The sequence below is a fragment of the Pogoniulus pusillus genome (genome assembly GCF_015220805.1).
Source record: "Pogoniulus pusillus isolate bPogPus1 chromosome W unlocalized genomic scaffold, bPogPus1.pri SUPER_W_unloc_1, whole genome shotgun sequence".
Classification (NCBI taxonomy): Eukaryota; Metazoa; Chordata; class Aves; order Piciformes; family Lybiidae; genus Pogoniulus; species Pogoniulus pusillus.
This window is the reverse complement of record NW_026974535.1, coordinates 333,786-359,181: the sequence shown is the minus strand read 5'-3', so window position 1 is coordinate 359,181 and position 25,396 is coordinate 333,786. Positions and strand designations below refer to the sequence as shown.

Below are 25,396 nucleotides of genomic sequence, written 5' to 3'. Positions count from 1 at the left end.
TCTTCCACTTGAACAAGCACATCTGTGTTGCACTGCAGTTTTCCTGAATACTTTAGCTGCCCCATGATTTTTTCTGATAGCCCTCTGTTCTGAGGACAAGGATCTTCTATTATATGGAAACATCCTACTAGTTCTATAGCTCATTGCACTGCATAAATTCAAATCTTAACAAAGGAAATAAGCAAAACCACATTGGTAAGATTTCTTCAGACAACAAAGGACAGGTGAGAGGAAGAGGCTTGTACTTACACTTTAATCAACATAACCAAAATTAAATACATTCTTTGGCTTAAGTAGGCTATTTCTTCCTATAGAATACTCTGCAAGTATAGGAACATGAAACTGCAAATTAAAAAATACTTACTGCAGTCACTAATTTGATGGCACATAACTGTAGTTCACTGACATTTTCTACAAAGAAAGGTGTTATTCCCATAGATGACACCTATCAATGAAAATAAGCTATTGTAAGTATATTTGACTAACAAAGTGATATTTATGCACTTTGACAAGTAGGTTATTAATCCAGCAGGTAAGGTATTCAAGAACAAGTATTATTACTTTGTATTATTTGCAAATGAAGTTATTAAAATATTTTACACTTTTAAGTGTAAAATAAAAGCCATAAGATCTGATTAAATGCTCTTCTGCAGATTACATACTACACAACAAACTAGTCACTGATGTTAATCATTCAGAAGTTTGTACTTATTTCATACTTCATGTCATTGAGACAATCATACTTGAGAGTCTCTCTGGGAAAAGAAAAACATTATCAGATAGAAATTCCTCTGATAAAACTTACCTGAAGAATAGTTGTATCAGTAAGAAGCTGTATCTCTAGCAACTCTGACAAGCTGCTGACAATGTCACAAACTTTGTTATACAACATTACTATAACTCTTTGCTTGTGGGTGGAACACTTGGCACGTTTTGCTTTTGAACTTAAAACACCACCTAGAAAAAAAAAATCTTAGCTGATTTTTTTCTACTGTTTTACTTAAATCAAATATTAGAAAGATGATCATCTTCCTCAGAAAATGTTCCCAAAGCAACTCCCTGATTACAGCTTTGCAAATGCAGTTGCTTACAGAAGAAAAACTATTTAGTAAAATCAATTGGAAAGCAAAAATGTAATATTTTCATAATTGCTCTGAACTCTGGATGCAAGATTTCAAACATTGGCTGAGTGCTAGGTTGGACTGGATGATCTTGGAGGTCTCTTCCAACCTGGTTGATTCTATGATTCTATGATTCTATGAAATTGGACACTCGCATTTGAAGACATGTATATGACAACAAAACATTAAATGCAAAACATTTAGAATACTAACCACCATGAGGATCCACTCTATACACAGGATCATATTGAGGATAGAGAGTATTCTGCAAATGAAATTTTGTGTATTGAATAACTCTTTCTATTACATCCTCAATATATACAGCTTTAGGCATATTTGGTGATGTCATAATATTGATAGCAGTAAGACAAGCATCAGCAGATTTAGTCACTCTCTCCATAATAAGATCTCTCCACAGTCTTTCCTCATCTTCAGTGTCATTGTTCTGTAACAGGTGATAAAAAACATGGAAGCGTGAACAAGAAGTCATTTTTTTAATCCTTACCAAGTAAAAGATAACATTATTTTAATATACTTACTTACATACATACATACACAAAACATATTTCCCTTACGATACTAAAATAATTTGTTTCAGAAATTGTGGCGGAAGGTCCAAATTATGCCTAGAACACATACCCATCACATGCCCAAAACACCTGCCCAAATACCCACCTTGGCCTCCCCTTCCTGCTTCTTCTTCCTGGGTGGAAGAAGCGGGAAAGCAGACAACAGCTTTGGTGCCTCTCAGTCTATCACAGTCCTTGTTTGGCCTTGTGTTGCAGCTTGCTTTGTTATGTGACAAACACAGGTCAGGATCCTAGGCCTGTGCATCTGCCTTTTTTGGAGAAATAACTCAGGATTGATTCCAGGTGTGGTTTTACCTGTTGCTGTTGGTCAAAGATGCTTGCAAAAATGCTTCAAACCATGCAAACTTCCTGTTTGCTTCTGCTGCTTTTGTTTTGTTCGCTACCTGTTTGCCTTACTGCCTCTGTGTGTTGCCACACTTTGCATCGTGCATAAGTGGGGACTTGCCTACGACTGGCAGCCTGACCCTGCCTGATCGAGCCTGAATATAGGTAGCGACCCGCCGCTCCAGCCCGCCGCGCCAGCCCGAGGGCCGACTCCTTGCTATACACAGCCTTCAATCGGACTGCTCCAGCCGGCAAGCCTGGACCCTGCTGTGCCCAGGTGGCTGCTGACCACCCAGTGACTCCCTGAGAGCCACAGAAGACCTCTCTCGTGTCCGTGGGCCTTCTCAGATGGCGTGCTCAATCTGGACTGAACAAGCAGCACAGCCCTATCACAGCATTACCACCTAAAGTCAACCACCTGGCTGTCACTAGATATATTTTCCTGTTTATGCTTTTGGAGCGCAAATATTGAGACTTTTGACCAGCGAGTACCCCAACTCTCTTTACTCAACTTTGTAAAGGTTTATGCTTAACCTTTCAGCAGCAGTTTGTGCTGCAAGGCTCTCTAGTTGTAAACATTTCTAAAGACTTTTCTAAATCATTTAATTTGACTGTATAGAGACATTCTGCAAAACAGTTTTACCAACCACATCATAGAATCTGCCTGTGTTAATTGTAAATAAGTTTGGGGAAGTTTTCTTTGTATAATTAATCAACTATTTAATAATTTTTTACACCGGCCTCATTACAATTCACTCCTAACCCAGATTCAAACCCCTCCTTAACAGAAATCAAGTAATGTTTGTTTTACTAGCAGCAGGTTTTTAGCCCTAAGTCTTCAATATCTCACTGTATTTTTCTGGTGAAACACAAAGAAGCTTTCTGTGCATCATCAAGAAGCCACCAGAAGCCATTGCGCAGCAGGACAGCTATGACTTTGTGACCATCACAGAAACATGGTGGGATGACTGGAGTGCTGCAGGGATAGGCAAGGAAGGAGAGGTGGTGGAATTGTGGTGGTGGTATCTCAGTTGTATAGAGCTCAAAAATTGTGATGATAAGGTTGAGTGCTTAAGGATGAGGGGGAAGACCAACAAGGAAGATATCCTACAGGAAGTCTGTTATAAACCATCCAACCAGGATGAAGAGGCAGATGAAGCATGGAAGAAGGGGCAAGCAATGGAAGAAGAGTACAGAAATCTCATTAGATCATGAAGAGGGCATATCGGAAAGGCAAAAAAGCCCAGCTAGAACTCAATCTGGACACTGCCATGAAGAATAACAAAAAAGTTGTTTACAAATGTGTTAATGTAATGGGTTGAGTTTAATCTGCTGCTGCTGTTCAATATCATACTGCCTTCATGCCAGCTTTGAAATGAAAGTGCTGGCTGGAGCTTGAGGTTCAGATTGCAACACGTGAGACTTTCTGTTCTGGTTGCTGTTTTCAGTTTTCTGGGTTTGGGGTGTTGGTCTTTTCTCCTGGGCTGGCTGTGGGGCAGGGGGAGTTGCTGGCTTCTGTATTTTACTGTGCTTTTCTACAAATAGGCTACGGTAATTGTGCATTGTATGGATCTCATTTTTCTCAGTAAAGCTCTTTATCTCAGCCCAGAAGGGCTTTTCTTTGTGTGTAACTTTCCCTCATTTCTGTGTTGTATTGTATTAAACCAGCAAAACAAAAAAGAGCGCCAAAGACATTGTACACCTTTTATTGGATGTGGGGGGGAACATTGCCACTATAGATGAGGAGAAGACTGAGGTAATTAATGCCTTCTTTGCCTCAGGCCAGTTTTTTTCATGGTATTCAGCCCCCTGAGCTGGGAGAGAGGGATGAAGAGCAGAAGAAACACCCATAACCCAGGAGGAAGCAGTTAATCCCCCCTGCCAGGCCACCTGGACACTTACAAGTCTATGGGGCCAGATGGGATCTAGCCAAGAGTACAGTGAGAGCTACTGGAGGAGCTCGCCAAGCCACTGTCCATGCAGTCCTGGCTAACAGGGGAGGTCCCAGACAGCAGGACACTTGCCAATGTGATGCCCACCTACAAGAAGGGCCAGAAGAAGGATACAGGGAATTATGTGCCTGTCAGTCTGACCTCAGTGCCAGGAAACATCATGGAGTGGTTCATCTTGAGTGTCATTATGCAGTATGTGCATGGACAACCAAGGGATCGGGCCCAGTCAGCATAGGTTCATGAAGGGCAGGTCCTGCTTGACAAACCTGATCTCCTGACAAGGTGACCTGCTTAGTGGATGAGGGAAAGGCTGTGGATGCTGTTTATCTGGACTTTGGTGAAGCTTCCAACACCATTTCCCACAGCATCCTCCTGGAGAAACTGGCTGCTCATGGCTTGGATGGGTGGAAGCTTTGCTGGGTTAAGAACGGGCTGGATGGCTGGGCTCAAAGAGTGGTGGGGAATGGAGTTAAATCCATTTGTTGGCTGATCACCATTGAGGTTCCCCACGGCTCAGTACTGGGGCCAGTTCTCTTTAATATCTTTCTCAGTGATCTGGATGAGGGGATTGAGCACCCTCAGTAAATTTGCAGATGACACTAAATTGGGTGGAAATGTTGATCTGCTCGAGGGTAGAAAGGGTCAGCAGAGGAATCTGGCCAGTCTGGATCAAGGGGCTGAGGTCAATTGTATGAAGTTTAATAAAGCCAAGTACTGAGTCCTGCACTTGGGTCAGAAAACCACCATGCAACACTACAGGATTCAGGCAGAGTGGCTGGAAAGCTGCCCAGAAGAAAAGGACCTGAGTGTGCAGGTTGACAGCTGTCTGAATATGAACCAGCAGTGTGCTCAGGTGGCCAAGGCAGCCACCAGCATCCTGACCTAGATCAGCAATAGTTTGGCCAGCAGGAGTAGGGAAATGACCAATCCCCTGTACTCATCGAATCATAAAATGGTAAGGGTTGAAAAGAACCTCCAGAGATCATCTAGTCTAACCCCCCTGATAATGTAGGTTTATCTAGATCAGGTCACATAGGAACGTGTTCAGGCAGGTATTGAAAAATCCCTGTGAAGGAGATTTCACAACCTCTCTGTGCAGACTGTTCTAGTGCTCCAGCACCCTCAAAGGAAAGAAGTTCCTTTTTAAGTTCAAGTGAAACCTCCTATGTTTTGGTTTGTACCCATTGCCCCTTGTCCTATCACTGGTCATTACTGATAAGAGTCCAGCCCCATCCTCAGTCTGCTCTTTTCCAGACTAAACAGCCTGAGATCATAGAATCATAGAATCAAGCAGGTTGGAAGAGACCTCCAAGATCATCCAGTCCAACCTAGCACCCAGCCCTAGCCAATCAATCAGACCATGGCACTGACTCATCCAGTCTTTTTTTGAACACCTCCAGGGATGGCGATTCCACCACCTCCCTGGGCAGCCCATTCCAATGCCAATCACTCTCTCTGCCAACAACTTCCTCCTAACATCCGGCCTAGACCTCCTCTGGCACAACTTGAGACTGTGTCCCCTTTTTCTATTGCTGGTCTCTCAGCCTCTCCTCGTAAGAGAGATGCTCCAATCTCCTAATCATCCTTGTGACCCTCAGTTGGACTCTCCTGTAGTTCCCTGTCCCTCTTGAACTGAGGAGCCCAGAACTGCACACAATATTCCAGATGTGGTCTAATTAGGGCAGAGTAGAGTGGGAGGAGAACCTCCCTTGACCTGCTGGACACACCTTCTTGATGCACCCCTTCTTGGCCATGACAGCACATTGCTGGCTCATGATGAACTTATTCACCAGTACTCACAGGTCCTTCTCCACAAAGCTACTTTCCAGTTGCTTTTCCATCTGTACTGGTGCAGGGGGTTGTTCCTCCCCAGGTGCAGGACTCTACACTTGCCCTTGTTGAAATTCATGAGGTTCTCCTCTGCCCAACTCTCCAGCCTGTCCAGATCTTGCTGGATGGCAGCACAGTCTCCCAGTGTATCAGCCACTCCTCCCAGTTTGGTATCATCAGCAATCTGGATGACAGTACACTCTGCCCCTTCATCCACGTGGCTTATATTTTGAAGAAGACTGGACCCAGTACATGTCACAGGCTGCAATACCATAGTATCAGTGGGATAATAAGAGACAGGGTGAAGGCCTGATACAAGCCAATCCAAGTCCGTTTATTGCACCCCAAGCATGGGGCTATATACTTTTCTATCAGAAGGCTACATAATAGGATTACAAAATCATGTAATCACTCTGGTTACACACACCTGCATTAGGACTACATTAGGATTACACACTAATTGGCATAGACATTCTTCATATTCTCTCAACAACACATATATTGTGTCTGGCAATTCTAAGTCAGCAGAGATAGACGAAAACCACAGACTCCAGGCTTACATTTGTTTACATTTGCTACACCAGTCTCTAAGGTCATTCCAACCCTCTATCAGTACTTCTGAACTCATGCACTCTCACTTGTCCATGGCTTGTTTTTCAGTATTTCAAATTCCAGTAGCCATACCACAGTACCACACACAATTCTATAAAATCACTGCATTTAATATTACTATATCAAACATCTCCCCTTTTCCTGGTTTTTAATATAAAGGCAGTACTTCCCGCAAGGCACCTTTTACAAAAAGATAACAAGTCCAGCACTTTAAGCATGGGGAGCACCACTAGCTACAGGCCTTCAACTAGACCCTGCACCGTTGATCGCAACCCTCTGAGCTCTGTCATTCAGACAGTTCTCAACCCACCTCACTGTCCACTCTTCCTCAGGTTCCCTATGAGGATGTTATGGGAAACAGTGTTAAAAGCCTTACTGAAGTCAAGGTAAACAACATCCACTGCTCTCCCCTCATCTACCCAGCTGGCCTGTCTTTCCCTTCTGAAGAGCTTATAGACATCCATTGCAGCAGTCCAGTTGTGAGAGTCATCCCACTATGTTTCTGTAATGGTGACTAAGTCATAGCTGTCCTGCTGCACAATGGCTTCCAGCTCCTCCTTTTTGCTGCCCATGCTGCTTTCATTGGTGTTAGATGCACTGGAGCTGGGCTATCAGTTCCACTCCCAATAATGGCACACCATCCCTAGGCTCATCTCTAGTGAGCCTGGTTTTATCTCCTCCCCCCTCTGAACCTAGTTTAAAGCCCTCTTGATGAGTACTGCCAACTCATGGGTAATACTCTTTTTTCCCCTTTGAGACAGCTGGACTCCATCTGTCACCAACAGGCACAGGGCTATGTAAACTTCCCTGCAACCAAAGAAACCTGTTCCTTTCAGTACTCTTCCCTGCCACTGAAGGCACTGAGGAAAACACTGCCTGTGTTCCTGATCCTTCAACCAGTTACCCCAGTATCCTGAAGTCCCTTTTAATTGCTTCTGGGCTTCTCTCTGCAACCTCATCACTGTCAACCTGTGAGGGTGACAAAACACTGGAACAGGATGCCCTGGGGAGTTGTGGATTCTCCCTCTCTGGAAATATTAAAAACCTGCCTGGACATGTTCCTGTGTGATCTGGTGATCTGCTCTGGCAGGGGGGTTGGACTAGATGATCTTTCAAGGTCCCTTCCAGCCCCTGACATTGTATGATTCTATGATTCTATGATTACCAGTAGCAGGTAGTAATCAGAGGGATGTAGCAGACTAAGAAGTTTCCTGGTGACGTCTCTAACCCAGGATCCAGTGAGGCAACAGACTTCCCTGTGGGATGGGTCTGGTCAGCAAATTGGGCCCTTAGTGCCCTTCAGAAGGGAATAGTGTATGATAATTGTCTTCATTTTTTTCTTAATGGCGTCTGTCATAATGTGTGGGGCTGGCTGACTTATCCCAGGCAATTCTCTGGATGGACCTTCATCCACATCCTCATTTGCTTGGCCCTCAAGTTCCAGAGCCACATATCTGTTGTGTAAGGGCAACTGGGAAGGTGAAGGATGCCAGGAGGTTATTTGCTTGTTGCCCTAAACAAGGACCCTTGCAGCTGCGGGAAGCTGGTGGAGGTGAGATCAGGGTACTGATGAGTCAACTCAGCTGCTAGCAACGCAGTACGTTTTATTAAGGCAGTGCAATGCTTTATATAGTACTCAGGAAAGGCGTGCACAATTAGTTTGGGGTTGGCACAAGTGGACAGTACAGATTGGCTCAGAGTTATGTGTAAGGTGCAGATAGGTTGCCCTGTGTCAAAACAACCTGCGGTGTCCACCCTAGGGGGCTGGCTGGCTCAGCCCCCTGCAGGTGTGTGTGGGTTGCTCACTGTTTACAACTTAGCTTCCTGAGCCAGAAGCGGGCTCAAGGACACCTCCCAGCATGGGTTCTCGTGTTTACCAGCTCATGTCCTGCTAGCGGGAGAATTCTCCCACAGACCCCTTTACATTCCCCTATCCTTTAGGTCTTCTCTTTCTGTCTGGTGACAAGAGGGAAGGGGATCCTCCACCTCATGTGGAGCCTCCATCTGCTGCCTTTCCCTCAGGGTCTGGCTCCACCAATCTATCTCCACCTCACACTTCCTGATGCTCCTTAACCTTTCCACTTCCTCTTTCAGCTCTGACACCAGGCTGAGTAGATCATTCCCCTTGTCACACTGCACATAGGTATCTCTGCTGCCCTCTGGGACTAGAGACAGGCTCAGGCACTCCCTGCAGACAGAGAGCTGGACAGATGTATGCTTGTATGTGAGCTCCATTTGGCTCCTCACATTCCTTCTGGTGATGGGTTTTGGCCAAGTGGAAACTACAGCTGGGTCCTCTTTTGGGAGGGCAATGACTGTTGGTGGAGATGCTTGCCCTGCCTGCACAAGATGGTGCACCATGCCCTTCTGACACACCACATCCTGTTTGCCTGTCATGTTTGCTGTGGCCCTGGTTGCTCCCACTCACTGGGGAGGAGTGCTCTTGTACTGAAGGGTTTTGGTCTTCATCACTCTTGTCCATGCTCACACCAAGCCAGAGTTGCCTCTTGAAAGAGCTCAGTGTTCTCACTCTGGGGGTGTGGAGTGGGAACAGCCACTATCTCCCTGTCCTTTTTGCCTTTACTAGAGTTTTGATGCTTTGGGAAGGCTCTCCCATTGTGATCCTCCACTTTAGAGCCCTTCACATTGGAGACTGGCACTGGTGAGGCTGCATCTCAAATACTGGGTTCATTTTGGGGCCCCACAATACAAAAAGGGCATTGAGATGCTGCAGCAGGTCCAGAGAAGGGCAATGAAGCTGACGGAGGGTCTGGAGAACAGGTCTGGTGAAGAATGGCTGAGGGAGCTGGGATTGTTTAGTCTGAAAAAGAGGAGGCTGAGGGGAGACCTCTGTACAACTCCCTGAGAGGAGGTTGGAGTGAGGTGGGGGTTGGTCTCTTCTCCATAGTATCGGTTGATAGAATGAGAGGAAATGGCCTCAAGCTGCACCAGGGAGGTTTAGGTTGGATATTAGGAAAATTTTCTTTGCTGCAAGAGTGGTCAGGCATTGGAACAGGCTGCCCAGAGAGACGGTGGAGTCACCATCCCTTGAGGTGTTCAAAAAATGCATAGGCATGGCACTTCAGAACACAGTTTAATGGCCACGGTGGTGTTCAGTTATGGTTGAACTTGATGATTTTAGAGGGCTTTCCAACCTTAATGATCCTATGATTCTAAGTACTATGAAGGAAGACTGACACATTCTGTCCTTAAGAATAATATATTTATGAAAAATATAAACTCATTATCTTGTGTTTTCTTTGGTGCCCTATACATACTAGTTGCTGTTTTGATCAGTCTAATTTTTGCTGAAAGAGGGAATTATTGCAGAAAAAGACTGTTGTCACACAAAACTCCTAAGAATATAACTTTTTCTACTACACAGATTGACCCATCTATTATCAATGTTTAAAACACCTAATCAAATATGATCATTTAGATTTAGCACAGGATATAGATTATCTGTATTTCTGTGTTTATGCAAGTTATAAAACCAAACATACATGAGGTTCACAGGATCACAGATGTCAGGGGTTGGAAGTGAAACAAAAAGATCATCGAGTCCAACCCCCCTGCCAGAGCAGGACCATGATCTAGCTCAGGTCACAGAGGAACACATCCAAACACGCCTTGAAAGTCTCCAGAGAAGGATACTCCACAACCTCTCTGTGGAGCCTGTTCCAGTGCTCTGTGACCCTTACAGTAAAGAAGTTCCCCCTTGTGTTGAGGCAGAACCTCTTTTGCTGCAATTTGCACCCATTGCTCCTTGTCCTATCACAGGGAACAAGTGAGAAGAGCCTGTCCCCCTGACAATCCTGTTCAATATCTTTATTGATGATCTGGACGAGGGAATTGAGTCCAGCATCAGTAAGTTTGCAGGTGACACCAAGCTAGGAGCAGGTGTTGATCTGTTGGAAGGTAGGAGAGCCCTGCAGAGGGACCTGGACAGGCTGGATGGGTGGGCAGAGGCCAATGGGATGAGATTTAACAAGGCCAAGTGCAGGGTTCTGCACTTTGGCCACAACAACCCCAAGCAGCGCTACAGGCTGGGGACTGAGTGGCTGAGAACAGCCAGGAGGAAAGGGACCTGGGGGTACTGATAGAGAGTAGGCTGAAGATGAGGCAGCAGTGTGCCCAGGTGGCCAAGAGAGCCAATGGCATCCTGGCTTGCATCAGGAGCAGTGTGGCCAGTAGGACAAGGGAGGTTATTCTTCCCCTGTACTCAGCACTGGTCAGGCCACACCTTGAGTGCTGTGTCCAGTTCTGGGCCCCTCAGTTCAAGAGAGATGTTGAGGTGCTGGAAGGTGTCCAGAGAAGGGCAACAAAGCTGGTGAGGGGCCTGGAACACAAACCCTATGAGGAGAGGCTGAGGGAGCTGGGTGTGTGCAGCCTAGAGAAGAGGAGGCTCAGGAGTGAACTTATTACTGTCTACAACTACCTGAAGGGACATTGTAGCCAGGTGGGGTTGGCCTCTTCTCCCAGGCAACCAGCAATAGAACAAGGGGACACAGTCTCAAGTTGTGCTGTGGGAAGTATAGGCTGGATGATAAGAGGAAGTTCTTCACAGAGAGAGTGATTGGCATTGGAATGGGCTGCCCAGGGAGGTGGTGGAGGCACCGTCCCTGGAGGTCTTCAAGAAAAGACTGGATGAGGCACTTAGTGCCATGGTCGAGTTGACTGGATAGGGCTGGGGGATAGGTTGGACTGGATGATCTTGGAGGTCTCTTCCAACCTGGTTGATTCTATGATTCTATGACACCCAACCCTCAGATATTCATAAACATTTATTAAATTCCCTCTCAGTCTCTGGAACCTTTCTTGCCATTTTTTGAAGACTGGAGTACCATTGGCTCTCCTCCAGTCCTCCGGCACCTCTCCTTGTCTGCCACGATTTGGCAAAAATGATGGAGTGTGGCAGAGTGATAATGTTAGCCAGTTCTCTCAGTACCCTTGGGTGCTACCGAAATATTGTAATAAAGATAGTAATAATAATTTTTTAAAAGTTGAATTTTCAATAACTTCCCTGGTACAGAGAAAAAGAATCTGTCCTGCCTGTACAATAGCACAGTTCAGAACTATTACTATATGTGACTCAAATGAAGAAAACCCTATTATACACAATGGTGTGAAATGATGCGATTTGAAACTCACATGATTGAGTAATGTAGAAAGCTTTCCTCCATCTTGAATATTCTTCTCCAAAATATTTAGAACTTTTACTGTTTTATCTGTTGAAAGCTAAAACAAGAAACAAAACACACCAAACAACCCATGGATGAAGGCTAGAACACATTATGTAATCTGACAAATTTAAATTGTAAGTAATCTGAGATAAGGATTGGATCTTGACTTGTCTGGTTTCCGAAACAGCATAATTGATAACAGCAATAACAGAATTAAACTAGGGAAATATGTTCTAAAACTGCAATCAAATTTCATTTTCAACCCACAAAATGCATAGAAATATATGTACAACTGCATACCTGAAATTAACACTGTATAGTCTTTGAAACGGAAAATTGCCAAAACCATGTATTAATCACAAATTCTGACCATATATAGCTTTAAGAGAAAATCCAAATTCTATGGACAAACAGAAATAAAACTCTCTGATATCCGAGTGTTAATAAAAAGGAAACATATTAATAACTGTATTAATTTAGAAAAAATAGCATTTTGAAAAAAAGTAACTCAAGCATTCACTAATGTTCTATAGAATTATGATTTAATAATATGTGCTAAACTCCAAGAGAGTCAGTTTTAGTAATCCAGATACTAATAGTGCTCACCTTCAGAAGCAACAAAATTCTGATTTTAGACATACATAAATATGTGGAAAAAACACAAGGAACAGATCTTAAGGGTGAGAATTGCCAGGAAAGAGAAACACTTGGGCTGGCATCATGCTACAAAGGAAGGTTGGGAAATTGAATAAAAGACCAGGAAAAATATATAAAATCCTGGATTAAAGAAAATCCTTCAGAGTGACTTGTATAGTAAGTGGCTTCACAGACACTTCATAAACATAGTAAGTGGTCATGAGCAGGCATGCTCAAGATTTGTAAGAAGTTACAGAAAGAAAGAACATTGTTTCTAGAGGTGTGATATCAATAGTGTGTGTCAGGAAGAGTATGACAAAAACTCTACAATATGCAGTCTACATAAAATTAATATTATAATCTGGGGCATTAAATCGTCTAAGTTTGAAAGGACTCTTTGGAAAGAGGAAGGAAGTAGGCAATTCAATGTGATGCTTACTGGACATACATTTATATTGCACTAACTGCATATATCAGAAAGGGTGGATTTTTTAACTTTGCCAGTAGGTTCTGTTTTACTGTGGTTGCTCAACACTAGCTGTAAGAAGCAAAGTCTATAGGTTGATGTGTGACTATTACAAGAGACACAATTTTTGGTGCATTTAACAAAATTAAATGCTCAAAAAAAGTTAAATACTATGAGAAGCTGTACCTTGTCCATAATGCCCATTGCTTTGATTTTTGCAGATTCACTACCCAACTCACTAAGTTGATGCTTTCCCAGAAGCAATTCCTGTGGAATCTCATCATCACCACCTAAAAAAATACATCCTATTTTTAATAAGACTTCAAGGAAACCAGTATTTTATAGCCAATATGAAAAAGACAACTGAAGCAAAAGAACTGATTTTCCAAATAGCTAGCTCCATCCATGGAGACTGTTGATGAAAACTTTTGGTTGTGTCAAAACAACTACTTGTTAAATATGACTGCAAATCATAAATTAAGAATATTTTTAATTTAGCAAAATCCATTTATTGCAACTCTTGCATCATCATCCTTGTTTCAGTAAAACAAAACTTAAATTATTGCAGTCCTAATTCTAAGATTCAAATTAGGGGAAAGGCAATAGACGAAAAACACATAGGAAATTAAGTACCTTGGGATACACTGCATCTTAATCACACCCTTACAAAAATTTGCATGATGTTACAAAACATATATAAAGAATCAATTTACTTTTTAACCCAAGGTTAGACACCACTGCCATAGTGATTTATTTATTGTGCTCCTTTTGTTGTTCTAATCTTGTGACTAAGACGGTAGGAAAAAAATTAATGAATTATCCATTTAAATAGAAAGTCATCTAGGTCAACTTGAACTACTTCATTAGACACTTATGTAGAAAGCTGGCTTATTTTCCACTAAAATAGGTAAGGAGCATATAGGGATTCAGTCCCTCACTCATAAGTGCATAAGCACTCTGCTGCTGAATTGATTAACCAAGATCTGTTGGGTCAAAGATCACAACAGATGCAAAATCATGTGCCTCTGACATTACTAGCAAGAGAAACATCTTATGTTAGTGTTGTTTAAGAAGATATGTTTGACAGAAAGGAGCACCCTAATGACATCTCAAGGTTGTGCCCACTCCAGGGGACTATTTATATCATTGCTATTTATGTCCCTATGGATTCTGCAGGGAGAAATAAGGAACTCCTTTCTATATCAGCAAGTGAAACTGAAAAGGTAAAGGCCTCCACTTCAGGTAGAAATCATATAAATGCAATATACCATAGAATGTATTACAGGCAATTAAATCATAGAAGGAAGTTTGAAAATACCGAGATACAATTTTTTGTTTCTTGTGTTTCTAATTGGAGGAAGCATTTTGAAACTTTCTGACATATTACCAAAAGCTGTAAAATCCATGTCTTCTAAATTTTCCAAAATATTCTCTATTGAAGCAGTAAATCGTTTGAAAGTCGAAGAATCCATCATTTCTGATTGAAAAAAATAAATGTATATATCATTATTTTATATCAAAGACAGAAAATACAAATTGTAGAAAGTAAATCTTCTAAAATTACCTTCAGGTGTTAGTTTAGGTTCATAAGCTTTCCTCTTCTTTTGTTTTTCTTTTTTCTTCATTTTTCTAGCCACTAATTAAGAGAATAAAGGATTGTTTACATTTCTCGTGCTTATATTAAATACTGCAGGTAAAAATGTTTATTTTTAAATGTCTACCATATCCTTTATAAATGCACTAGTATTATGAAAGAAAATATTTTAAAAGAACACAAAACAATCAGTTACCCTCACTGAGGCTAGGAGGAGGAGAATAATCATCCATATCAGAGTCATTAGGACTGTGATTACGGTAACGGCCACTACCAGTTCTCCTTCCTTCATAATAACCACTTCGCCTGTGGTCACCAGAATTTCTTCTGTCATGTTCTTCATATTCCCAAGCTTCATCTCTATCCTTTTTATGTCTTTTACGAGAAGCTAGAAATTAAATGCATTTTTATTAAAAGTGTAAAAATTCCACTTTCAATAGCTCAGAATGATACATTTGCAGGTTAGACATTATCATATAGATGTTCTGTAAAACAAGTGAACACTAAAACTATCATATAAAATTCCGTCATGGCATTATTTTAACAATTTGTTTTGAATTACAAGAAAACCATGCTTGAAATTTGCAAAGACACCATCAAACATTTAAAAATACAAAGTTACAGGGCATTTGTCCTTTAAAACAGTCAGGAAAGTAAGAACAAATCAAAATAAGTTTCATTATTTCATAAGAGAACACTGATATATTTTTTGGTTTGGTTGTATAATTTGTGACTATTACTGGGTGTCCATGTTCCAATTCAGTGATTGCTTTGCCCATCTGTCAGCAAGTTCCAATGAGACTTTGCAACATAGTTGCTTAAAGTTATTCTGTTTTACCAAGACAACTACAACTTTGTCTTGATATATGTTGCAGGAAATTCAGTGTAAAGGAGAAAGCTGGAGTCATAATTCTGGGTCAGACAGTGAGTATATGCCACAGATGATTATAATCAGTTTTCAGGATTGAGAACTGGGGTTGGACTAGATGATCTTTCAAGGTCCTTTCTAGCCCCTAATGTTGTGATTCTAAAGGCCTCAGAACTGAATGTCAAAAACTCATAAATGTTCTATATAGAAACAAAAACTTGATGGAAATAGTGTGTGTGTAATGGAGAATTCCTTGTTGTTTCAAAGACAATCTTGAAGGAGAGAGGGTGCTAAGATGTAATAGAAAAAGCATATGGAGGAGGAGGTAATTTCATCCAACTGGGACAACTCTCCATTATCGACAGTAGCAGGATAACTGGGCTAGCAAATATAATGTCTAACACAGACTGTGCTGTGACAATCAAAATGTACTCCAAAACATTATATTATAAACTAGCAGAGTTTTATTATTCTTCTGACATCTGTGTGTGTCTACCAATGTCTCCTGAAGTTTAGAGATGTATGACTGTATATAGGGTTTTTTTTCTGAGCGAAATGGCTCTAAGCATTCAGACAGGGCTGGAACAGAACTGACAAGTTCTTTCCAAAACTACAGTTTCTTGAGGAAACATATCAGGATATAGTCAATAGTCAGCCCAGACTCAGAACTAATAAAAGCAACAACATTAAGCCTGTGGCGATACTGTGCTAGTTTGAAGCTAGCTGGAATGTTTTGGTGAGAAGAATTAGATTATAGGCGGTGAAGAGGAAACAATGATAATGTCTACTTCACTCATAGGCTTGCTGAGATGTATAAAAACAAGAACACAAACATAGATAACAGAGTTGCTCTCTCTGGCTCTGGCTGCCTCCCTTCTCTCCCTAACCTGCTGTCTGTAAGTAATCTGTCTGCTTCCTAACCTACCATGCTGATTCTCCAAACTCACCTTGAATGTAAGGCAAAGTTTGGGACAAGGTAGAGGGGTGGAAGGGAGGTGGAAGGATGGTTGGGAGCCCCTCCTGGGGACCCTGGTTTCTGGGAGGGCTGTTGTGTTTCTGTATTACCTTTTTAACTTGTATGTTTCTGTCTCTAGCTGCATATATTGTAAATATCTGCTTGTATATAGTGCTAAGCTGTAAATATAGCTTCATTCAATTTCCAGATTGACTGAGTCTATTCTGGGTGATTTCTTAAGTGTGGGGGGGCAGGGAACACCCAAACTGTCACATCCATTATTTTGGAGCCCAACGTGGAGCTAACTAAATTTGATTGATTGCTAATTAAGTCTGGAAATTAAGAATTAAGTTATTTTTCATTTTATTTTCTATCTTGTACTCCATAGGGGCATGGTTCTTATACCATTTTTTGACAGTGAAAATTGGTTCATTGACTTTTGATATATGGAAAAAGCTTAAAGGGATGTTTTTGGACTTTGGAGACTACTATCTCAGATGGACTGGCTTCAATATTACTGAAATTATTGCTGAATCTACTTTTAATAAGTCAGGAAATATTGCAACTCCTCTTTCTTCTCCAACAGTTTAATGCAAGTAATCCTGCCTAGAATGGACCTGACAAATCCTGTAATGAATTTTACACACATGGTACAATGGTATATTTATCATGTGTGATCTTAACCCTAATGATTCTGGATTTAGCATTAATGCTGGCATTATGCGTGAGACATTCGAATGTAGCTCCTTTAAGAAAACAGAAAAAGAGACAAGCATCCACGCAAACAGAATTAAAGCCTGCAGAATTTGTCAGGATTCCCAGAATTCAAAATGAGCAATGTTTTTAAAACAACGTCAGTTTGAGGGAAGAGCAAGGGGGGCTGCCATGTCCAGCGCTGCACCTCCTTCTGCGGGTTCTGGAACAACTGCCAAAGCCTTGGTTGTTGACAACAGCATGGCAGGCAGCCAAAGAACACATCCAGCTGTTCAAGTCTCTGCTGTTTCTTCACCTAGTTCAAATCCTCAGGCAGCAGAAACCTCTAACCCAAAACCGGATTCAAACTCACAGGCCTCAGGTCAGACCCTCAGTAATACAGACCCGCTAGAAGGCACTTCCAAATCCTTTTCAGCTCCAATTTTCCTTGCTCCAGTGAAAGCTAAGGCTAAGATGAAACATTTGACAGAGAATGATTCAAGAGAGGATTTAGGAGAGGGGATCTCTGCTACACAAGATGAAGAAGAGGAGAAATACAGTCTTAGACAGCCAATATACTAAAATCACAATACTCTGACAAGAGGAGCTTTGTGAGATTGGCTGCCAAGAAGGAGGATGGTTCTGATGAGTTTAAGAATGCTCTTAGGAGAGTTCCGTTTCTAGGCCAGGGACAACAAGAACAACAAGAGGAAGAGGAGAAGGATGACATCCAGGATTCCAATGATCCCCTCACAGAGGTCAGGGAAGTTAGAAAGGAATACTCGAGGGAATCAGGAGAGCCACTCCTAAGCTGGCTGGTGAGATGGCATACTATTGGTGCCAATGCCCTGCAGGTAGGAGACAAGTCTGCCAAACAACTAGGGCCACTCACCAAGGAGAGTGGAGTGGACAAATACCTAGCAAGTCCTCTTGGTAAGGTTAGCTTGTGGACACGCCTTCTGTTGGCTGTGGCTATGAGATATCCTTCCCGAGATGATCTGCCATGGGTGGCCAAGAAGTGGAACACCGTTGAGCAGGGAATTAAGCTTCTGAAGGAGTTTGCTGTGAGGGAAGTGCTTTATGGAGATCATGGCACACATGAGCCTGATGACATTCCTCTGGGAACAGGTCTCATGAAGAAGCTTATTAAGCTTGCTCCTTCATCCTATGCTAACATCTTGGCCAGCAAGTTTCTATCAAGGAGTGATAATGGAAGGTCTTTCACTGTTGGTGAGTTCACTGACCAGCTCAGGCAGGTAGAGGACAGCTTGTCACATTCTGCCCTAGCCTCTGCTATAAAAACTGAGACTACAAAAATGAAAGAAATAAAGAATAACATTAAAGATGGCATTAAAGATAGTATGAGAGAACTGGAAGAGGAACTTAAGACCATTTCCAATCTGGTAAAGAATACCATCCCTGCATCATCAGAATGGGTGCATGTTTCTGCCAGCAGGAACAGACGCTCACCTCCTGCAAGGCAATTCCAGCCCAGGAGGAGACAAATTCCACCTAGACATCAGCAATCATGTGCGTCACTGTGGATAACTCTGCATAAATATAATGACTACTGAGATAGAGGGGATGAAAGACAGCATGAAAGAACTGACGGAGGAACTTAAAAACTCCATTTCCAATCTGGTAAAGGATACCATCCCTGCATCATCTGAATGGGTGCATGTTTCTGCAGTCAGGAACAGACGCCCACCTTGTGCAAGGCAATTCCGGCCCAGGAGGAGACAAATTCCACCTAGACATCAGCAATCACGTGCAATTTCTCTCACAACACCACCAATCACTGTGTACACCCCACATGCCATGTTCAGCATTAGGGGTGCCCTGCCTCCAGCCAGGAGGAGGAAAGGGATAGTGGAGAGAACCGAATCTATTGGAATGTATTCATTAGGTGGCCTGGCAGTTCAAAAGTTGGGCCATACAGGGCTTTAGTTGACACAGGTGCTCAGTGTACTTTATTGCCATCCAATTGCAAAGGGACAGAGTCCATTTCTATCTTTGGAATCACTGGTGGATCTCAAGAGTTAACTAAGATACAGGCTGAGATCAGTTTAACTGGTAAAGAGTGGAAGACACATCCTATTGTAACTGGGCCTGATGCGCCTTGCATTCTGGGAATTGCCTTTTTGAGACAAGGCTGTTTCAAAGATCCTAAGGGTCCCAAATGTGCTTTTGGTATAGCATCTGTAGAGATTGAGGATGGTAAATTGAAATTGTCCATTAGACCTGAACTTTCAGATGAATCTGCAGTTGTGGGACATCATGACATAGAGGATCTGGAAGTGCCAATTGCTACTCAAACTGTTCACCATAGGCAGTACAGAACTAACCGTGACTCTTTGTTGCCCATTCATCAGCTGATTCGTCAACTGGAGAGTCAGGCTGTCATCGAGAAAGCTCATTCACCTTTCAACAGTCCCATCTGGCCTGTGCGTAAAGCTAACGGCGAATGGACACTCACAGTAGATTTTTGTGCCCTCAACGAGGTGACTCCACCCATGAGTGCAGCTGTGCCGGACATGCTGGAACTCCAGTACGAGCTGGAATCGAAGGAGGCTAAATGGTATGCAACCATAGACATTGCTAATGCTTTCTTCTCTATTCCCATAGCAAAGGAGTGCAGGCCTCAGTTTGCATTCACCTGGAGAGGAATCCAGTACCAGTTCAATCGTTTGCCTCAGGGGTGGAAGCACAGCTCAAACATCTGTCACTCAGTCATCCACAATGCAATGGAGAAAGGTAAAGCTCCAGAGCACATCCAGTACACCGACAACATCATTGTGTGGGGCCAAACTGCTGAGGAAGTCTTCGAGAAAGGTAACAAAATCATTGACATTCTGCTGCAAGCAGGTTTTGCCATTAAGAGAGACAAGGTCAAAGGACCTGCCAGAGAAATTCAGTTTCTGGGAGCGCGGTGGCAGGATGGTTGCCGTCACATTCCTCAGGATGTGCTCAACAAAGTCTCCACCATGGCAGTTCCCACAAGTCAGAAGGACACTCTATCTTTCTTGGGTGCAGTGGGATTTTGGAGACTACACATTCCTGGATTCTGTGAAATTGTCAAATCTCTGTATGATGCACAAACAGAAACTCTACGAGGAGTGGAAGAAAGGACAGCTAGAATGGGGGGTATATAAGGAAGTTGCCTGAGAAGCTAGAGATCTGGTTGGGAAAGCCAAGGCAGAGATTGGCTTGAATCTAGACAGGGAGATCAAAGGGAACACCAAGAATATTAATGGTAAGGTGTGGGCCCCCTCAGAAAGGAAACATGTGAAATGGTCACGAGTGGCATGGAAAAGGCTGAGGTTCTCAATGACTTCTTTTCCTCAGTCTTCAGTTGAAAGGCCTTCAGCCACACTCCTGGAGTCATGGAAGATAACGGCAGGGTCTGGAAGGAAGAACTGCCCATTATAAGTGAAGATCGGGTTTGTGATCACCTGAAGAATCTGAAAGTGTTTAGGTCCATAGGACCCAATGGGACACACCCACAGGTGCTGACGGAACTGGCAGATGAGGTTGCTAAACCCCTCTCTATTATATTCCAAAAGTCATGGCAGTCTGGTGCCGTCCCCACTTACTGGAAAAGGGGAAACCTAACTCCCGTTTTCAAAAAGGGTAGGAAGGAGGAGCCAGGGAACTCCAGGCCAGTCAGTCTCACCTCTGTGCCCAGTAAGATCATGGAGCAGATCCTCTTGGAGGCACTACTGAGACAGGAGAATAGTGAAGAGTCAGTCAACATGGCTTCACCAAGGGCAAATCCTACCTGATAAACCTGGTGGCCTTCTATGAACAGGTCACAACATTAATAGATGAGGAGTGAGGGGCAGATGTGGCTGGGTTGGAGGGCAGAAGGGCTCTGCAGCGGGACCTTGACCACCTGGACAGATGGGCAGAGTCCAAGGGGATGGTGTTCAATAGCTCGAAGTGCAGGGTGCTGCACTTTGGCCACAACAACCCCATGCAGAGATACAGGCTGGGGTCGGAGTGGCTGGAGAGCAGCCAGACAGAGAGGGATCTGGGGATTGATACCCACCTGAACATGAGCCAGCAGTGTGCCCAGGTGGCCAAGAGAGCCAGTGGCATCCTGGCCTGCATCAGGAATGGTGTGGTCAGCAGGAGCAGGGAGGTCATTCTGCCCCTGTACTCTGCACTGGTTAGACCACACCTTGAGTACTGTGTTCAGTTCTGGGCCCCCCAGTTTAGGAAGGACATTGAGATGCTTGAGTGTGTCCAGAGAAGGGCGACGAGGCTGGTGAGAGGCCTTGAGCACAGCCCTATGAGGAGAGGCTGAGGGAGCTGGGATTGGTTAGCCTGGAGAAGAGGAGGCTCAGGGGAGACCTTATTGCTGTCTACAACTACCTGAGGGGTGGTTGTGGCCAGGAGGAGGTTGCTCTCTTCTCTCAGGTGGCCAGCGCCAGAATGAGAGGACACAGCCTCAAGCTGCGCCAGGGGAAATTTAGGCTCGAGGTGAGGGACCTGGACAGGCTGCAGAGGTGGGCACAAGCCAACCTCATGAGGTTCAACAAGACCAAGTGCAAGGTCCCGCATCTGGGTCGAGGCAATGCCAAGCACAAATCCAGGCTGGGCAGTGAGTGGCTGGAGAGCAGCCCTGAAGAGAGGGACTTGGGGATGCTGGTGGATGAGAAGCTCAACATGAGCCAGCAGTGTACACTTGCAGCCTGGAGGGCCAACCAGATCCTGGGCTGCATCAGGAGAAGGGTGGCCAGCAGGTCAAGGGAGGTGATTCTTCCCCTTTACTCCGCTCTGGTGAAATCCCACCTGGAGTACTGCATCCAGTTCTGGAGCCCCCATTTCAAGAAAGATGTGGACTTGCTGGAGCGTGTCCAGAGAAGGGCCAGGAGGATGCTCAGAGGGCTGGAGCAGCTCTCCTATGAGGACAGACTGAAAGAGTTGGGGCTGTTCAGTCTGGAGATGAGAAGGCTCTGAGGTGACCTTATTGTGGCCTTCCAGGATCTGAAGGGGGCCTACAAAAAAGTCGGGGAGGGACTTCTTAGGATATCAGGTAGTGAGAGGATGAGGGGGAATGGAGCAAAAAAGGTAAAAGCTGTTCAACTTGCTCTTGATGTGGCTGAACGTGAAAATTGGCCTATCTTTTACTTCTACACTGACTCGTGGATGGTAGCCAATGCTCTATGGGGTTGGCTAAAGGACTGGAAGAAGAATGGTTGGCAGAGGAAAGGAAAACCTGTTTGGTGTGCTGATCTGTGGGAAGACACTGATGCTTGTCTTGAGAAGATTCCAGTGAAATTGGGACACATAGATGCACATATGTCTAAGAGCAAAACTACTGATGAACACCGACAGAACCATCAGACAGATTTAGCTCCTAACATTTTTCAAGCTGACACAAACTGTGATCTAGGTCTTGATTGGAAACACCGAGATGAACTGTTCTTAGCTCATTGGGCCCATGATTCATCTGGACATCAAGGCAGAGATGCAACATACCAGTGGGCATATGCTATATCTACTGTCATATCCTCATTCTAATTCTGGCATACAATATGTGCTAACGATGGTAGAGGCCAGCACCGGATGGCTGGAAACCTATCCAGTTCCACATGCTACTGCACGTAACACCATTTTTGGCTTGGAGAGACAGGTCATGTGGAGACATGGAACTCCAGAGAGAACTGAGTCAGACAATGGCACTCATTTCAAGAACAATCTTGTGACAAACTGGGCCAAAGAGCATGGTATTAAATGGATCTATCACATACCCTACTATGCACCAGCTTCAGGGAAGATTGAGCACTACAACGGTTTGCTGAAAACCACCCTAAAAGCCATGGGGGGTGGAACTCTGAAAAACTGGGACAAACATTTAGCACAAGCAACATGGTTTGTAAATAGTAGGGATCCTGTAAACAGAGCAGGACCTGCACAATCAGAAACATGAGCTGGCAGTGTGCACACACAGCCCAGACAGCCAACTATGTCCTGGGCTGCATCAAGAGAAGCACTGCCTGCAGGGCAAGGGAGGTGATTCTCCCCATTTACTCCACTCTTGTCAGACCCCACCTGGAGTACTGTGTGCAGTTCTGGAGCCCCCAACACAAGAAGGACATCGAACTGTCGGAGCAAGTCCAGAGGAGGGCCACAAAGGTGATCAGGGAGCTGGAGCACCTCTGCTACAAGGACAGGCAATAAGAGTTGGGGCTCTTCAGCCTGGAGAAGACGAGGCTTCAAGGAGACCTTATAGTAGCCTTCCAGTATCTGAAGGGGGCCTACAAGAAGGCTGGGGAGGGACTATTTACAAGGTCTTGTAATTACAGGACGAGGGGTAAAGGGGTTTAACTGGAAGAGGGGAGATTCAAACTAGATGTTAGGAAGTTCTTTCCAGTGAGGGTGGTGAGACACTGGAACAGGTTGCCCAGGGAGGTTGTGGATGCTCCCTCCCTGGAGGTGTTCGAGGCCAGGTTGGATGAGGCCTTGAGCGACCTGGGCTAGTGGGAAGTGTCCCTGCCCATGACAGAGGGTTGGAACTGGATGATCTTTAAGGACCCGTCCAACCTAAACCATTTTATGGTTCTATTTGTTAGAAACAATAGACGTAGATAAAGTTCCTGTTGTACATGAAAAGAATCTGCTAAGAAAAACTTTGGGCATTTTCTCCTTTGGGTGAAGGGAAACCTGTCTGAGGGGTGGTTTCTGATGAAGGTCCTGGTCATACATATTGGGTTATTCAAGAGACTGGTGAAATACAGTGTATTCCACAGAGAAGTCTAACTTTAGCTGAGAAAGTTTAAAATTCAGAGTGTGTAACACAAGCTGTTACGAGTTTCTGTTTCAGGTACAACATGGCATCCAAAGGAAGAATCTACAAGAAATCTACTGTATATGAGCATGAGTAAGACACCTGGAAATCCCTGTTCTTATCTCATCTGGAAGGAGACAAATTGTTTCCTGTTCTCTGAGCTTTTGAACCAGTTACATCTGAGATAGCCAGAATGAAGAATGAACTGAAAAAAATATGGACTTTGCTGTTCATCATTGTAAATATTGTTTTAGATCAGAGAGATAATTTCCATCAAAACACTGAATGATATAGAGGGGTAGATTGTCCTGGTTTGAGGCTAATTGGAATATTTTAATGGCAGAAAATAGATCATTGGTTGTGAAAAGAAAATAATGATGATGTCCATATCATCCATTGGCTTGCTGAGAGGGATAAAAAGTCAAAAAATAAATAATGTAATCTCACTTTGTCCTGAGATGTCGCCCTGTTTGTTTCTTTGTCTGATCTGTGTCATTGGATCTAATCACTTCCTTTTAACCCTGATCTGCTCTGATATCTCACCTCCAATCTCAGCAACTAACACATAAGCTTTGCCGGCTACTGGCTTCTGCTTTGTTTTGTTTGTCCATCTGAGATAGAGGGGAGAGAAAGATGTTTGAACTCTTCTGGGCAGTTTTCTTTGTGCAGGAGGGAAATTGGATTTCTGTATTATTTCTGACTTGTATATAATTGTAAATACTTGTATATATTGTGTATATATGCTTGTAAATGTTGCCATGCTGTAAATAAAGCTTCATCTTACTTCCAAGCCATCTAAGCTGGTCTAGGAAATTTCAAATAGTAAGGGAAGAGAGTTCCTAATCCATCACACTCTGGTGGGGGGAGTTGGACTGGATGATCTTTTGAGGTCCCTTCCAACCTCTACTATACTGTGACTCTGAGTAAATCAGCCTCTAAAGTTTACAAATCATCAAGTACCAATTTAAGCTCTGTAGGATGAATTCTGACCCCAAACAAACTTGCATGAGAAAAATGACTTCCAATATTGCTTTTCAGCAGAAATCTCAATTGATCAGTTTATCCATGCTGCACAACAAAACAGAATGTGTGCTGGCTCTGCAAGGCAAATAAGATGAATATGGGAACAGCTATTCACAGTCAGTCATTCCTCTGCAAAGTTTATTTTGATGATCATAAAAAAATAACTAAAACTATAAATATTGACAAATATTTAAAGAGCAAGTTAATTTGTTACCAAAGACTATCCAGAATATAAATATCCAATTTCCTTTTGAATTCTGTCAAACATTTATGCAATAACACATTGAGTGCTTATTTTATGAGAAATATTTAATCAATGTTAAATTTCTCATCATTTAACGGAATGCCACTTTGCTGTGAGATACTCAATGAAATTTATCTTCTTCTTCTATAACAATTACTATTTCCAATTTTTTAAGGTTCAGTTTTAGATAACCAGAAGAATTCTGAAATACATATTAATAACAGTACAAATCAGTAGATACAGTGAATCTAGAATCCCTCAAAATATATAATTTAATGTGAAAGTTTTCTTTAATTAGTTTTACTTTGCATTTAAGAATTTCAAAAGTTAGTGTGGCTAAATAGATAAAAAATCTATGAAATTCCTAACAGTCCTCTCCATTCCCAACCAACAAATAATTTTGCTTTACTTATTTTTTTCTTTTAATTCACTGTTTGAGATTATTAACATCAGAAACAGGTAAACTGATATGGTAAACAGAGACTATAGAATCCTCAATGAAGCAAATAATC

The 25,396-nt window shown here is 43.1% G+C and overlaps 1 protein-coding gene across 3 annotated transcripts in view; it reads right to left on the bottom strand.

Moving 5' to 3' along the window:
* The window catches only part of LOC135173778 (nipped-B-like protein), a 265,346-nt gene that overhangs the window by 56,420 nt on the left and 183,530 nt on the right, over positions 1-25,396 (bottom strand). For all 3 annotated transcript variants that reach the window (XM_064140921.1, XM_064140923.1, XM_064140922.1), the window contains 8 exons: positions 14,505-14,696; positions 14,279-14,350; positions 14,102-14,191; positions 12,901-13,004; positions 11,581-11,667; positions 1,335-1,566; positions 806-957; positions 365-445 (listed from right to left, as the gene is read on the bottom strand). In XM_064140921.1, the coding sequence (XP_063996991.1) occupies positions 365-445; positions 806-957; positions 1,335-1,566; positions 11,581-11,667; positions 12,901-13,004; positions 14,102-14,191; positions 14,279-14,350; positions 14,505-14,696 (1,010 nt within the window). The remainder of the gene's footprint in view (positions 1-364; positions 446-805; positions 958-1,334; positions 1,567-11,580; positions 11,668-12,900; positions 13,005-14,101; positions 14,192-14,278; positions 14,351-14,504; positions 14,697-25,396) is intronic.